The following is a 16,326-nucleotide window of genomic DNA, read 5'->3' on the forward strand; positions in this document are numbered from 1 at the left end:
CCTCTCCAGAGCAATCACCTCCTTCCTAGTATGGTGACTGAAACAGCACTCCTGATGTATTGCTCCATTGTAAGTCCATTCACCTGTACCCGTTTCTCATACAGTTGTAACATATGTAAGATTGAGCTCACATTTGATTCAACAGCTGCTAACCACCCAACTGGAGCACAGCAAGTCCACAATTAACATGGTCTAGTTGGATCAAGCATCAAAATATTGTTAAATCCTTTGGCTCAGATCACATTGGCATTTGCCTTTGTTGGATCATATTTCAATATGACAGTAGACCTCGGATGCAGACCCCCAGAAACTGCATCTTGAACACCATGAAGCAGTGCAGGAAAAGGTACCAAACCCATGCTAGATAAGGTAAGAGCTACAGGACAGCGATTTGGTGATACAGCTTCTAGATACAGCCCTACAAACTCATATTAACCCCATATTCTCCCATCGATATTAACTCATATTTACCTAACCCTAATGTGTAAAACCACTCATTTATGGATGAACTGAGGTAGGAATAAACAGGAAATCATCATCTATATTGATAGAGATGACAAAAAGTGAAGTTGTGGAAGAGAAATTAAAAATTAACAATTAGCTTGCAGCAAAGTGATGAAAAAGGTAAAAATGTTGGAGTTTAAAAATAGTGACGTTTTGTTCCAGTTAGACAGAATGTTGGTGAGATCACATCTGGAGTACTGAGCATAGTTTATCCCCTCAGGATGCACTGGCATTGGATGCAGTCCAGAAGAGATTTGCTAGGCTACTTCCTGGAATGAGAGGGTGATTCAAGCAAAAATAAATGAAAATGTTAGATCTAGTTTAGAAGAATAACAACATGAATGTACAGATGTGTCCGTGCATAAGTGGACGTGGTTACAAGATAAGAGGTTGTGGAAGTGAGTCTGATAAGAGGGTAGTTATTTAAAAAGTGAGGTGCTAAAGAATGATGAAACTCTCTACTCTTTTAAGTGTGTTGAATGCTGATAGTCACCACAGTCATGGGGAAACAAAAGTGATAAGCCTTTTTGATGAGGAAGTAAATACCTGACTTACAACCTACGCAACTGATATTCATCCATACATACGACCGAATAAAACATTTTATAAAAGAAAAAATATACTGTATATACTTGTGTAATTGTTACACTTTTGGACCACTTTTTCAGCCCAAAAAGTGGGGTGTCCGTGTTTGGGGCATCGGGAGTTAGTATGCACAGCTGGCTGAGGCATCAGATGTGCGGATGGCCAGATTGTCGGGAGTTTGGACGTGCAGGTGGCTAGGTAAGGCTGGCCTTCGTGGCCGCCATATTGTATTTGATGAATGATAAAACAGATACAATGAATTTCTGACTTGCATCCATTTTGAGATACGACTGGTCGGTCAGAACAGAACACAGTTGTAAGTTGAGGACTATCTGTGTATTCTTGAAAGATCAGGGAATTAAGGGGGGAGGGGTGGAGAACTTGCCCATAAAAAATAGTTGAGCCCTGAAGCATATCTGCCAGGCAGGGTTGGCTGAGCGAGTGCTGCTCTGTCAGGTGAATAGTTAAACAAAGAAAGAACTCCCATTGTAGTATTTCAAGTTAGGGCAGGCATACGAGTTGTCCTCATTGCCTTCTGCCAATGTTCATCTCTCACTGAGCCTTAGGAAATAACAGGGGGCAAGTAAAGCTCCATGATTCACCACTCCCCAAAGATTTGGAGATCCCACTGGTTTGACATATGGCTCACTATGTACTGATGTCCAAGCTTTCTTATGGTCACTAGGCCCCCAGTTCAGCACTCACTTCCACTCACTAGGCCCATGTTCCGACACTCCCTGCCACTCACTGGGCCCATGTTCCAAAACTCCCTTCCACTCACTAGGCCAAAGTTCCCAAACTCCCTTCCACTCACTGGGCCCATGTTACCACACTCCCTTCCACTCACTGAGCCCATGTACAACACTCCTGTCCACTCACTGGGCCCATGTTCCAACACTCCCGTCCACTCACTGGGCCCATGTTCCCACACCTTCGACACTCACTGGGACCCACGTGCTTGCACTCGCTCCTATTTCCAGCTCCTTCTCTCAGTCACTGGTTCCTGCACTAGTATTCCAGGGATTGCATTTGTTATTAATGTGTAAAGTCATTCTGTATTCAAAATACAATATACATGGGAATATGAGCAGATGTTCCTTTGCAATAACCAGCCTTATAGCAATCAATTAAATGTAAAAATGTCTTTAACTATCCATATTCAAAAAAGACACTTAAAGATAACAGAATGCTTTAATTGAATTTACTGTCTTGAATAACAAATTGATGTTGTTAATAAAGTGTTGTTGTATTTGATGTTTTATAATATTTTTTATTCATGGCTTGGGACTCCATTATGAAACAATCTCTGAAAATTCTGCCTGAACCAACTGTTCTAATTTTCATACAATTGCTCTTAATTGAACTGCTCTCCACCTCAAAATTCCTAGGGTTTCAATCCCAGTAATAGCACTAAACCAGCCAGAGTTTTTTTTTTGGTAGGGTGGGGCACTGCTTGGGACTTTTTAACTCTTGCATTAGTCAGCTTCTGCCCACAACCCATATGTAATTACTGTCCTTCAAACCCTTGGGACATCTGCTTCACCCACTGAGTAAGCAGTGCAATCTGCAAGTAGAGTTCTTCTGAACAGCTCAGGTAAGACTTCCATGCGACTTGTTATCTCTCATTTTTCCTTCAGACACAGAGATTTCTTCGGCTTGCTGCACAAGTTTGGATTACATTATCTCATTCCTCTTCAAGCAATGGGGAAAATGCAGAAAGAACACTCTAACATTGAGACAAGTGGCACAAGAAGGAGAGCAGTTAATGCGCACCATGCAGCAGAACCCACAGCATTTACAGCAGGTCAGTGATCTCTTTTAACGCTCACAATTTCCATTGGATTTGAATTCACTAATTATGCTAGTGCTGTTGTAACTGCAAAAGAAAAATGTCAGGCATTTTGGTTTTTGCAAAATAAGTCTGCTTCCAGGATGATAAAATGAAATGTAATACTTGATAAAGCACAGCATCTACCAAGACCAACGATGTCCAGCATCGCATTAGGTCAGAGAACTTCATTTATGTCTCCCTGCAACTTACATTCAAAAGAATTAAGGCAACTGCTTGTCTGATTATTCCTACAGAGGATGGTGACCATCAGTTGCAGACAAAAACACATGCATTCCACAACAGCTTCGTGATCTCTGAATGACCCGGACTGCTTTAATGCTTTACGCTTATGGCGTACTTCTCGGGTCTGGTTCAAATGTAGGAAATACATAATTGTCACACAGCAAGCTTTAAAAATACAGTAATAGAAGGATATCAGTTGAAAAACAAAGAGCTAAAGGATAACTCCCTTGCTCTTCTTCCAAATAATGCCATGGAATCATTTGCATTCAATGAGAAAGTAGTTTTGGTTGAATTTCTCGTCAGCACAGAGCACCTCTGACAGTGCATCCTTAGTGTCCCTTTTAATATTGTTATGAACTAACAACTTTTTGGGACTAAAGGGACTTTGTTAGCACTAACACAGGAACAGCAATGGAAACTCACCAGACAATGGTAAATTCAAAATAATAGTATTTTTTATTAAACTATTAATAACATAACATTTCTTATTTATCTCTAAACTTAACAATAAATTTAAGCCCACTATGTGCAAATGTAAAATGTAAATGTGTGTGTGTAATAAAGTCCCACTCTGAAAAGTCTATTTTAAAACTTCAGCATCATTTTAATCTTGTTTGAAGGTCTTAAATTCTCAGTTCAGAAATAATTACAAAGCACTTTCAAACATCATATCTTCAAGCCTCTTTATTCACAATTCTGCCCTCTTTTCCATGAGACAGGGAATATGGCTATTTTCTTCCACGATAAATTCACAAACTCAGATAAGGGTTAAGTACGCCATAAGCGTAAAAGCATTCCCCTTTTCCCAGGAGTAAAACAGAACAGCACCTATTCTGTACTGTAACTGTTACTGTAACTCAACCCTGTCTTTCACAAGGTTTCAATCCCTGTACATCACAGAGTTTTGACTTCTGTCACCTCCAAACTGAACTGTTCCAAAAATGTCTGAATTCAGTAATTTATATCTCCAAATCATGTGACCATTTACATCATCATTGAGGTCAGTTCCCAATCATGTGATCAGTTATTAGAATTTTAAACAGTTGCAAATCCCACTTTCTTGTAAATCATGTGATTTTCATACCTCTGTCTTATAGATGACACGTCTCCAATAAATTACCTTACTTCTGTTTCAAAGGCATAAGTATATCACTCACATGGCTCTGAGTTTCATTTCTCTAGTTTAAGAGGCCTTAAATCAGTGGTTCTCAACCTTTCTCTTTCCACTCACATGCCACTTTAAGTATTCCCTATGCCATAGGTGCTCTATGATTAGTAAAGGATTTCTTAAGGTGGTACGTGGGTGGAAAGAAAATGTTTGAAAACCACTGTTTTAATCGTACCTAATTGACTCGTTATGTGTGTGATTTCATAACTCCAAAGGAAATGGGCTAATAACAATTTTTCTCAAGCAAAATATTTCAGTAACAATTGGGTCTTGTGCAGTGGTGCTCAACCTTCCCTTCCCACACACATAACACCATAAACAATCCCTTACTAATCACAGAGCATGGATGGCATAGGAATTACTTAAAGTGGTATGTGAACGGAAAGAAAAAGAGTGTGAACCAATGCCTTAAACGGTTTAGTTTAAAAACAGATGGCTTCCCTCAGGAGTTCTTATTGAGTACTTAGATACTTCAGATTTTAATAAAGCAAACACTCCATTATCCTTGAATAATTAAGACTCACTTCAGATCCATTAGCTCTGTCTTTCCAAGACGCTGCGATTCCGAGAATGAACACTCTTCTCTGAATACAATGGCTCTGTTTAAATGTGCTGTGACCTGTGTGTGATCCTGTACCAGCCCACAACTAACTTACATATCTAAATAAAATATTGTTTTAACATTAAACTAAGGATTAACACAAATTCATTACAATATCAGAATAATAAAAATTAGTCCTAATCTCCTATGTCTGACCCAGATTACAGTCTGCGTAAGAACATTAGAAGATGAACTATTCAGCCCCTATCCATGTTTCACCACTCAATCGATTGGTCTTTTAACTCAATACCACTTTCCTGCAGGACTCCCATACCTTTAATTCTCTTAATATATAAAATTCATCAAATCTCTGACTATCCCCAACATATGATCCTCCCCCACACTTTAAGGTAGAGAATACCAAAACCTGACAGCCCTCTTTGTCCTGAATGTCTAATTATCTATATTTGCAGTCTGTGACCTCTGCTTTTGGAGACACCTGCTGAGAGAAATATTATCCCTGCCTCTACCCTGTCATGCTCTGTAAAAATTTTGTAGATTTCTGTCATCCTTCTAAATTGAAGAGGTGCAGGCAAATGATCTCATCACCCAACAATTCTGCCATTTGAGGAGAGGTTTACAAAGGAGAATCACCAAGGTGGAGCTTTCCATTTATGAGGAAAGGCTGGATAGAATGAGTTTGTTTTCCTTGGAGTGGAGGAAGGATCCTATCTTTGGTACTTATGAGCGGCATGGAACAGATGGTGAGAAAGTTTAATCTGGATAAATTTGCATTTCCCTGCATTGTATTCCATTGCCCATGTCCTCACCCATTCACTTAGCTTGTCTATCATCACCAAGGTTGGATGTATTACATGTGATCCCATCATTCAGACTATTGAGTCAGAGGGCCCCAACACTGGTCACTTCAACAGCCTCACTGGTCATGGCCTCCCAACATGGAAATGATCTGTTTATCCTGACTCTATTTCCTGTCAGTTTGTTAATTACTCCAAAAATCATTTTGTTCATTAATCTCCTGTGTATCCTTTGATTAAGGCTTGCTGAAAACCCAATACACCCTTATTTTACATGATAGTTACAACCTCAAAAACCTCCAAGAGATTTGACAATCATTGTGTTTCTCTCTTGATAAAGTCCCTTATTCGATACAGAATTGGCATGATGGGAGGAAACAGAGGATGAAAGTGGAAGATTGTTACTCAGAGAGGAGACCTGTGGCCAGCAGTGTGCCGTTAGGTCCAATAGTGTTGTTATCTATATTAACAATTTGGATGTAAAAGTAGTTAGTATGATTAATACCAAAATTGGTGGTAGAGTGAAAATTGAAGACATTTATCAGAGATTACAAAAGGATCTAGATGAATTGGGAAAGTGGGCCAAGGAATGGCAGATGCAATTCAATTCAGACAAGTGAATTTTTGTGTTAAGCCAGGCTTGGACTTACAGTACAAGGTGAATGGTAGGGACCTGGGAGTGTTGTAGAATAGATGCACCAGAGAAAGTATCCTGTCCGTATACATCATAGTTTGTTATGTGAATTGATCTATCCAAGACATGTTAGGGAGTTGAGCATGCAGCTCAGCCATCAAACAAACCAAGATTCCCTCCAATAACAAGCACAATCTGCTGGAGGAACTCAGTGGGTCGCACAATATCAATGGGAGAAAAAAATGATGTCCATCTACAATTCCTGGTGCCTCGGGAAAACTGCCAACATATTGAAGTTCTCATCCCACCTTGGTCACGCTCTCTTCTCACCCTCCTGTGAGGCAGAAGATACATGAACTTGAAAACAAAACCTCCAGATTCAAGGTCAGTTTCTTCCCCACTGTTATCAACCTCCTGAATGGGCCCCTCATTAGAAAGATAACAATTCCTTTTCCTTTGTACAGTTTTTCACTGTATCTCAATATACAAATTCAATTCAGAGGGGTGCACGTACCTGATCCTGTGAGGCTGGTGGCTAGGGTAGACAGTGAAGAAAGATAATTGGTAGGCTTGCATCCATCGGTCTGGTTATTGAATACAGGAGCAGGTACATCATGTTACACCTGTGCAAGTCATTTGTGAGGCCACAGTCACAGAATTGTGTGCAGTTTTCATCACTCTGCAACAGGAAAGATATCACTGCTGGAATGAGTTCAGGAAAGATTGATGAGATTGAATTATAAGGAGAGTTTGCATAGGCTGGGACTTCTCTCGCTCAAGTCTAGGAGGCTGAAGGGGGACTTTTGGAGGTTCATAAAATCATGATGGGCATAGATAAAGTCAATTATCATGTGTTTTTCCTGTCATGTCCCCTTATCTTACCTTTTGAAAAAATTTAATGTGGCCTTTTGTTCAGTTATTAGCTCATCTCATGTGGTTTACAGCAAAATGCTGTCTATATACTGTAATGGTATTTCTCCCAGTCTAAATCATCATGAGAATACAGAAGGTAAGTGATCATGGAGACATTGAATCTTATATCTGCATCCCCTTAAGAGTGTAGGATCCTACGATCAGGCACTGCATTGAAATACATCTTTTACCCAAACTATTTTCCTCACATTACAACATCCATAAATGAAAACATTCCATTTTAATCGACTCACATAACTTCATCGACCAAAATCAGCCCAGGATTTTTGTGAGCTAGAGACAAGTGAAAGGCATGCCAAATCTTTGCTTTGAGCAATGTCTCTACTGGTATGGTGTAAGGTAACTAGCAGAAAGAAATTGATTACTCATGAGCCTCAAAGAATCATAGGGCACTTTTTGCACAGCACGGGATTCTTCTGCTAGCGCATGCCTTTGTGGAGCTCGTTGAAGAAGTTAGTTGAGCTGTAGATTGTAAAACATGGGGTGAAAGGTTAACAGGAGGGCAAAGCTGGACTGAGCCTGATTCACAGGCAAGAGTTAAACAAGAACTTTTGCCGATGCTGGGGTCACTTGCAAAACCAAATGTGCTGTAGAAACTCAGCAGGTCACAAAGCATCCATAGGAAGTAAAGGATAACCAATGTTTTGGGCCCTTTGTCAGGTATAAGCAAAAACAGGTAGGAACTTGAATAAAAAGATCGGGAGAGGGAGAAGAGGAAGGAGGGAGGGGTGGGGGAAGAACACAGGCTAACAGGTGAGAGGTCATGGAGAAAAAGTATGAGGGATGATAGGGGAGAGGGCTGAGGATAGCTCTCTGATGTGAGAGGGAAGGGAAGTGGGTAGAGAGCTGGAGGAAAGGAGAGAGAGGTATAGTGAAAGAGAGAGACTCAGGGAAGGATTAATGGAAATTGGAGAAGTTGATGACAATACCATCTGGTTGGAGAGTTCAAAGACAGAATTAATGGAGTAAATCAGGAAGAGGAATTAACCAGAATCAGGGAATAGATAGGAGAGGGGAGCAAGATGGGGTTTACAGAGAGCATCTGTGGGAGACTGGGACTGGTGGGTAGGCCTACAGGTGGATGGAGTGGTGTGAGTTTTGGCAGGAGTACTATGGAAGGGGAGTAGATGTGGCTTATGAGTAGAGCAGAGATAATTACCTGATTGTGGGTTGGTGATGAAGGAGAGTGGAACAATGTCCAAGAGCCCAAAGACATTAGGAGACAGAAGAGATGGGTTGGTAGCTGGTGATGGGGTGAAGTGGGGGTGGCACAAAAAAGAAACACTGTGACAAAGGAGACAGAGGCCACATCAGATCCTCAACAGGGGGTCAGGTTACTGCCAAGGCAAGCTTCACCCGCGCAGTGAAAGTTGCCCTTTGTATTATATCTACATCTTGCATTTTGTGTGGAAATTTTAAGCCAATTTTTGTTTATACTTTTTCATACCAAGGAATCTGTACTCTGATCACTTAACACTTCTTTAATGGCACAGAAATCCAAAGCACAACTATCTTCATAATTCTATAGAGAGATATTATGACTTTTCAACTTATATAATCTATACTACCTGTCATTTCAATGAGTTTTATACTTTAAAATGTTTCACATTGTCTCATAAACCTAAACCCTCTCAATCTCTTTATTCAAGCTCCTCATCAAGTACTGTGAGTTTAATTATTAATCTTAAGCCATATCCACCACTCTTGAATCACAATTATTGAATTTTATTTCCAATGTTTTTGGCTATCCCACTGTCTCCCCAGCATTTCTTCTCAGATTCTTTGGTACTCAGAATGATTAACTATGGTTCCTATTTTTGCCAACAATTTCAAATGTAGACATTACTTCCTTTATGATTGATGTGGCAGTGAACAGAACAGGCCCAGTACAAGCTCTGTCGCACTTCGACATCCAGTTCCAGCCTGGCGTTTGTTTCTTCTCTCTCAAACAGGTTTTAATCTTATTTTCAACCTCTGCTTAAATCTCTGTACCCACATTGCTCTTGAAGTGGATATTTTCCCGCAGACTTCTTCTTATTTGCTTCTCTAAGTTATCTACTGGGATGTCTAATTAACCAGGGGACGGGTTGAACGCCAGGGGAATACTACCTCTACTCTACAACATAAATTTTATGAAGGCACAGCACGGTCTATGAGGGATTGACGCAAGTAGAAAGAGAGGTGAAACCCAATACCTCTGCAGAACAGCCTCTGTGTTCCTTTATGTAAATGTGAACACCTGGCCAAAACGCTGGTCACTACTGTGTCATGATCTTTTAGCTGAGGGAGAATGTGGCCATATGTCTCCAGTATTATGAAAGTACCCTGAAGGAATATTAAGAACCAGAGCTTATGAGATTTTAAAGCTCCAAGACAATTACTATTTTTTTCATTGAAATCGATAGGACTCAGCAAAATGAGTAGCTGCAGCCAAGCAAATTCCCATTTTTAGTCCATTTTGTTTTTGAGATATTGCAGAAGAAAGTTTAATGTATTAAATTGAAATTGATCACTTTTCATCTCCATTATGTTGTCATTCTTGCTTTGGGTGTTAGAAGATCAAAACTAACATCCACTTTAATGATGACTATAAATTGTCAGTTCAGATTTTGTGTGATTTCGGTTGGACAGATTCTTCACATTGAGAGGAAATTAATTTTTGGCTGAATTGCATTTTTAGCCATTTTTGAGAAATATTCTCAACTTCAAACTTCCTGAAAATGCTGAAAAGTACAGTAGACAGTCATTCTGAGATAGAAACATCAATGTTTGAGGAGGCATTTCTTTATCAGAGCAGGGGAAAGGAAATGAACTCGTTAAAATTATTGGAACTGTGGAATAGTTTGGTGGAAGGGACTTTGAGTGGAATTAAAAGCCATGCATGGAATAGTGTGGAACTTCACTCAATGATTAGCCAATCACACTCCTACACATGTTGATGGACCCACACCCACTACCTTTCCTTTTCATTGGAATTCACAATTTTTATGAAGATAGTTTGACTTTTCATTTCCAAATGCTTTTATTTAGTTCCCAATTAATCCATAATTGAACTTGGAAGCTGTCAACTCAACCCTTTCCTGATCTCTCCCACACAGAAACAAGGTTGTTGTGGTTTATAAGATTCCCAAGAGTTAATCTCCTTCCTTTCATCCTAATGTAGGATTCCAAACAACCAACTAATTTTCATATTTCTTTAGAATTACAGAAGATGAAGCCCTTTTGATTTCCAGTGAACAGATCTCCCCTTTGTTTACTAGCACTGTATCGGTTTCCAGTAATGAAGATTCTTCCATTTAACTCCATGATAAATGGTTCCAAAACATCAGGCATGGTCAGTTTACATCTTAACATAATTTTGGTCTTTGAATTAAATATATTGCTTCAGTTTAGCTCTGTAGACTATTCTTCCAAGTGCTTAGGCGATCTGCCCAATAATATGAAATCATACTGCACCTTTAATTAAGTAGCAGTTCCAGTTTAACAGAAGCAGTATGAAAAGTCGGCTCCAAGCCACATAATATAGACCAGGAACTGAAGTTAGGATTTAAGCACTAACCGTGAGAAAGAGATGTGGCATAACTTAATCCAATATTTTGAAGAGATAACAAAGAGGGTCAATGAAAATAGTGCATTTGATGTTCTCTATATGGATTTTAACATAGTATTTGACAATGTGAAACATGCAGAAGTTGTTTAGGAAAGTTTGACCAGTGTCACTCACATCCATAGTGATTAAGTGTTTTGAGAGCCTGGTGTTGAAGCATATCAGCTCCTGTCCTTGAGCAGCAACTTGGATCCATTCCAATTTGCCTACCGCAGCAACATCTCATTGGGTCAACACAAAACCCTAGAACAGGAGGTTCAGCAAAGATGCAAATATCAGGATGCGCTTTATTGACTACAGTTCAGCAATCAACACCATCAACCCCTCAAAACTGATTAGCAAACTCCATGACCTGGGCCTTGATACCCCACTGTATAATTGGATCCTGGATTTCCTTACCTCCAGACCCCAACCAATGCGAATTGGCAAGAACATCTCCATAATCTGTATCAGGGCTTCATACGGGCTCAGTGTCATGCAGGTAGGGGAGGAGGGTGGAATTTGCGAGCCATGTCCCTACAAATAAGTTATTGTGCCCCCCACCAGCATTAGTGTCACTAGAGTCATGTGGTTTCATCTCCATGCGCTATAAGCATTTGCGTTTGTCTGTTGCCATCAGTGGGAGGGGGAAGTGTGATGGCGGCGCACAGAGGAGGTTCATGACAGGTACGGCACCCACTTCCCCAAACCTTCCCTGCTGTGAGTCCTCGAATATCAGTTTGTGCCACCCCTCCCCCCCCACAATGGTTACCCTAAAGCCCCCTGATTAGACATGTTCTGATGCCAACTCTGGCTGCATGCTTAGTCCCCTGCTCTACTCACTGTACATCTATGACTGTGTGGCTCCATGCAACGACACTATCTAGAAATTTCCTGACAATTCCATGGTAGTGAGCTGTATATAAAGAGGCAATGAGTCAGCATACAGGAAGGGGACTGAGAACTTGGCTGAAGGGTGTACTGTAAAATCCCCAGTATCTGGCACCTACGGGGATTATGGATGCCAGATATGCGAATTTTCTGGTTGAGGAGACACACACTTATAATACCTAAATGTGATGTTCCCCCATGAAGACATCACATTCCTAAATGAATATATTTGAAGAGAAGCAAGGCAGTGTCCTTAAAACCCAGATGCAGAGACCACGTGTCCAACATATTAAGACTGAGTACACAGGAATGGGTGGCGCCTTTTTATTCAAACACAACTTTTTGAAACTTTATTCAGACAGTTGCTATGGGCAAGTCTTAACTGGGGGACTCCATTGGCTGAATGTTTGCTCCCATTTTCACCAAGGGGTTGTGTATTGCTTTGGAGAACATTTACTTTTACAATTTTAAACATTTATTTACGTTTTTATTTATTCGTATTCATTTAAAAATTGTATTTATTTATTTATTTATTACTTCAATTTTTTTTTGCTTGAATTCTGGATACCAGGGATTTTACTGTATTAACAACAATCTTTCACCAGTGTCACCAAAACCATCAAGCTGATTGTAGACTTTGGGAAGGGAAAACCAGTGTGGTATGATCAAGTGATCATTGTGGGATCAGAGGTGGAGAAGATGAGCAAATTTAAATTCCTGGGAGTCACTATCTCAGAGGACCTTTCCTGGATCCAACATACAAATGTCATTGTGAAGAAACCACGTAGATGCTTTTACTTCTTCAGGAGTTTGCAGAGGTTTGGTATGACATTGGAAACCTTGGCAAACTTTTACAGATGCATAGTGGTAACTGGCTGCAACTCATTCTGATATGGAGGTATCAATATTTCTGAGTGGAAAGCCCTACAAAAGGTAGTGGACATAGCTGAGTACATCACAGGCAAAACGCTTCCCAGCATCAAGAAAATCTATGTGGAGCACAGCTGTTGGAGAGAAGCAGCAATCATCAAGGATCCACGCCTCCTAGGAATGCTCTGAAAGATGTGTAAATGCTACAAGACTCATATCACCAAGTTCAGCAACAATTGCTATTGCTCCACCATCAGACTCCTAAACAATAGACAATTAGAGATGCATTTAAGAGCTCTTACTTTGCACTTCATTTATTACTAAATATTTTTTCTACTTTGCACTGATAGTTTGTTTACATTTCTTTCTTTGTTGACATTTCTCTCTTTTGTGTACATTATTTTGAGTGCAGTTTAGACTACTGGTAAGTGGAAATTCTTTCTGGCCCACTAGAAAACAAATCTCAGTAATGTATGTGATAGCATGTACTCTGACAATAAATTTGAACTTGAGAAGTTCAAAGGGGACCAAGAGGTTGGATTAAACTTTGGCTTAGTTGGAAAAACAAAGTTGTAGTTATGGAATACATGAATTTAAGTTCTACAGAGTACCAGATTTAATTCCTGTTCATCTTGTGATATATATTAAATGACATGGACAAAAATAGGAAGGGTAATAATTCCAAAGTGTGTCAAAATTTGCAGAAATAACAGTGTAAATTACAGTGAGGAAGAAAGTTGTGATATGCAGGACTGATCAGATGAGTATAAAATTGGCAGTGGATTCAGTTTGGATAAGAATGGGCTTGTAAGTGTAAGAATGGAAACTTGACACAAGAAGTAAAGCAATGTAGAGGAACTCCCAGATCTTGGTGTGTATGACCACAGATCCCAGGAAGTAGTTGAGAAATCAAATAGAGTACTTAGGTATATTATTTGAGGTACAGAATATGAGAATAGGTAGCTCATTCTAAGACTGTATGAACTACTATTTAGACCACTTCTAGAGTACTACCTGCATTTTGAGATCACTCCCTACAGTGGAGGAAAGCACTAGAGAGTATATAACACTGCTGCCAAGGCTGGAGAGTTATAGTTATGAGGAGAGAGTGTCAAATGTGATTGCTCGCTTGAAAACAAGGAAGATCATGGGAAAATTTAAATGGTGTACAAAATTATGAGATACCAGGACAATCTGAGTAGAAATATCATTTTCCTTAAATTGAGAATTTCGTTGCCAGAGGGTTTAGATTTGTTGAAAAGACAAGGCTAAAAATTGAGAGGAGACTGGGGCGAAAAGGACATCCAGTAAGTAGACAATCTGGAACCATCAAATCATAAGCCACTTTTCCACTGGCAGTGTCGCGGGATAAGAACCTCTTTGTGCCATTTCCATTGGGTCACCCTTAACTGGGACACAACTCATCCCCGGGATCGGAGTGTTCAACCTACAATCGGAAACTGCTAACCTTTTCCACTGATTTATCAGCATGCTGGTGTCAGCTGTCTCTAGGGACATGAGTAGGGATCGAGGTGGTTAATCCCTGGCATGAAGTGATGTCATTTGACACTAGCGTGCTGGCAGTTTTCTTTATCCATCAGCCCCTGTTCCAGTTCATTCCTGGGATAAGGTACCAGTGGGAAATGGGCCATAGAAATATGCAGCAAGGAAACAGGCCCTGCGGCCTGTGGCTGACTGTGGCTATCCACACTAATCCCATTTGCCCACATTGGGCCAGTATCCCTTTATTCCTTTCCTATTTAGGTATCTGTCCAAATGGTTTTAAACATGATCGATGCATCCTCCTCCACCACATCCTCTGGCAACTCGTTCCAAATATTCACAACCCTCTGCATGAAAAACTTCCCTCTCAGATCTCCTTTAAATTTCTCCATTCTCACCTTGAACCTGTGCCCTCCAGTTCCAGATTCCCCTGCCCTGGGAAAAAGATTCTACCTATCCGATCAATGTCCCTCATTATTTCTTAGACCTCTTACAAGCTCACTCCTCAGTTTCCTGTGTTCCAGAGAAAATAAACCCAGTCTATCTAATCTGTCCTTATAAACTTAATGTCTCCTTATAACTTAAACTCTCCAGTCTAGGCAACAACCTGGTGAGTCTCTTCTGCACTCTCTCTCAATTGCAGCCATATCCCTCCCACAGTTTGGCAATCAGAAGGGTACAAATTATTCCAAGTGTGGTGCAATGGATGTTTTGTGGAACAACAGCATGATGTCCAAACTTTTATGTCCCATGCTTCAGTCTGTGAAGACAAGCCAATTGTATGCATTTTTTATTACTCTACCACCTGCACTGTCACTTTCCATGAGCTATGGATCTGAGCCACAAGGTCTCCCTGTGCATGAACATTTCCAAGCTCCCAACATATGTCCAACCAGCATCTGATCTCCCAAAGAATATTCGCTCAGACTTTTCTTCTGGATTAAATTCTATCTGCCACCACTGCACCCAACTTTTGTTGGTCTATGTCGCACTTTCTTTGTTATCTCCTTCTCTGTCAGTTTTCATATCATCTGCAAACTATTCAGGCCACTTGATTTCTCATCCAAGACATCTGCATATTTCACAAACAACAAAGGTCCTAGGACTAATTCCTGCAGTACACTAGTTTGTACAGATTTACAGTCAGAAAACCATCTCCCCACCACATCCGCCTCATACAACTGGTAGAAATATTTTAGGAGGTTGAAATCTGCATCATGTTTTCAGCGTGTTCATAAACACTTGAAGAGACAAAAACAAAATCATGGTCTGAAAATGGAGAAGTGAGAATGAGGTAAATTGCTCCATTTTTGGGGACTTGGAGGTCAAATAGTCTCCTCTTGCTCAGTAAATTACTGTGATTTTGATTCTATGATTCAGCCTTCATAGCTAGGCCAATTCTTTGAAAAGATCAAACAGTTTAACGTGATCCTCACTCTTTCCCTCATACCACACAGAAAATCCATGAAACAGTTGTAGCCTTTTCAGGTTTGTATCCGATTCTCTTTTGAAGGTGACTATTAAAGCTGGGACAACAGTTCACTGTGTCAAAACAAGTGTTCTTCTTCATAAATCTGAGGCTTTTTCTAATCTTATATTGTGCAAAATATAAAACATAATTCGAATAACTATTAGACAGATTTCCATTGCCATACTGCTTCTCATTCATTCCTGGGGTACAAAATCCCAATGGACCAAACCATCTAACAAACATAGTCATTATCTGTATTATACAGTGAGACTAAACTTTCCATTCACTACGATTGTGACTTCCCACTCACTTGTATTGTGTAGCTATGCTCAAGAAAGTGAGTGTGTTTACAGCTACTGTATCTGATTTAATGCCACAACAGTAAAAGCAACATTTCAAAGAGATGTTAACCTCCAGATATCAATAGATTTAAAATTCTAATAACTTTATGTCAAAATATTTTTCCACTGTTTTCATGCATTTCAGAACGACTCACGTGAATTATTGAATGGGCTATTCAAATTGACTATCTGGAGCTAAAAGTTGCCTGGTACTACATTAAAATATTTTGGAAGGCTACTTATACATTATAACAATTTGGCTATTTTCCATATTTTCTGAAGGATTTTTGAAAATCACTTTGTGATTAAAAAAAGATGAATCATAGGTGTCAATTTATTAGAAGAGAGTCTGTGTTAATGAGTGGCTTTAATCTATATAACGATAGAGTTAAAAAATGGTGGTGCTC

At 39.8% G+C, this 16,326-nt stretch overlaps 1 protein-coding gene across 2 annotated transcripts in view; it reads left to right on the top strand.

Annotated features, from left to right (window-relative positions):
- LOC138743479 (ran-binding protein 17-like) overlaps positions 1–16,326 on the top strand; it is a 726,783-nt gene that overhangs the window by 614,843 nt on the left and 95,614 nt on the right. For both annotated transcript variants that reach the window (XM_069898924.1, XM_069898925.1), the window contains one exon: positions 2,727–2,893. In XM_069898924.1, the coding sequence (XP_069755025.1) occupies positions 2,727–2,893 (167 nt within the window). The remainder of the gene's footprint in view (positions 1–2,726; positions 2,894–16,326) is intronic.

This window comes from Narcine bancroftii, chromosome 9 (genome assembly GCF_036971445.1).
Source record: "Narcine bancroftii isolate sNarBan1 chromosome 9, sNarBan1.hap1, whole genome shotgun sequence".
In the NCBI taxonomy this organism is placed as follows: domain Eukaryota; kingdom Metazoa; phylum Chordata; class Chondrichthyes; order Torpediniformes; family Narcinidae; genus Narcine; species Narcine bancroftii.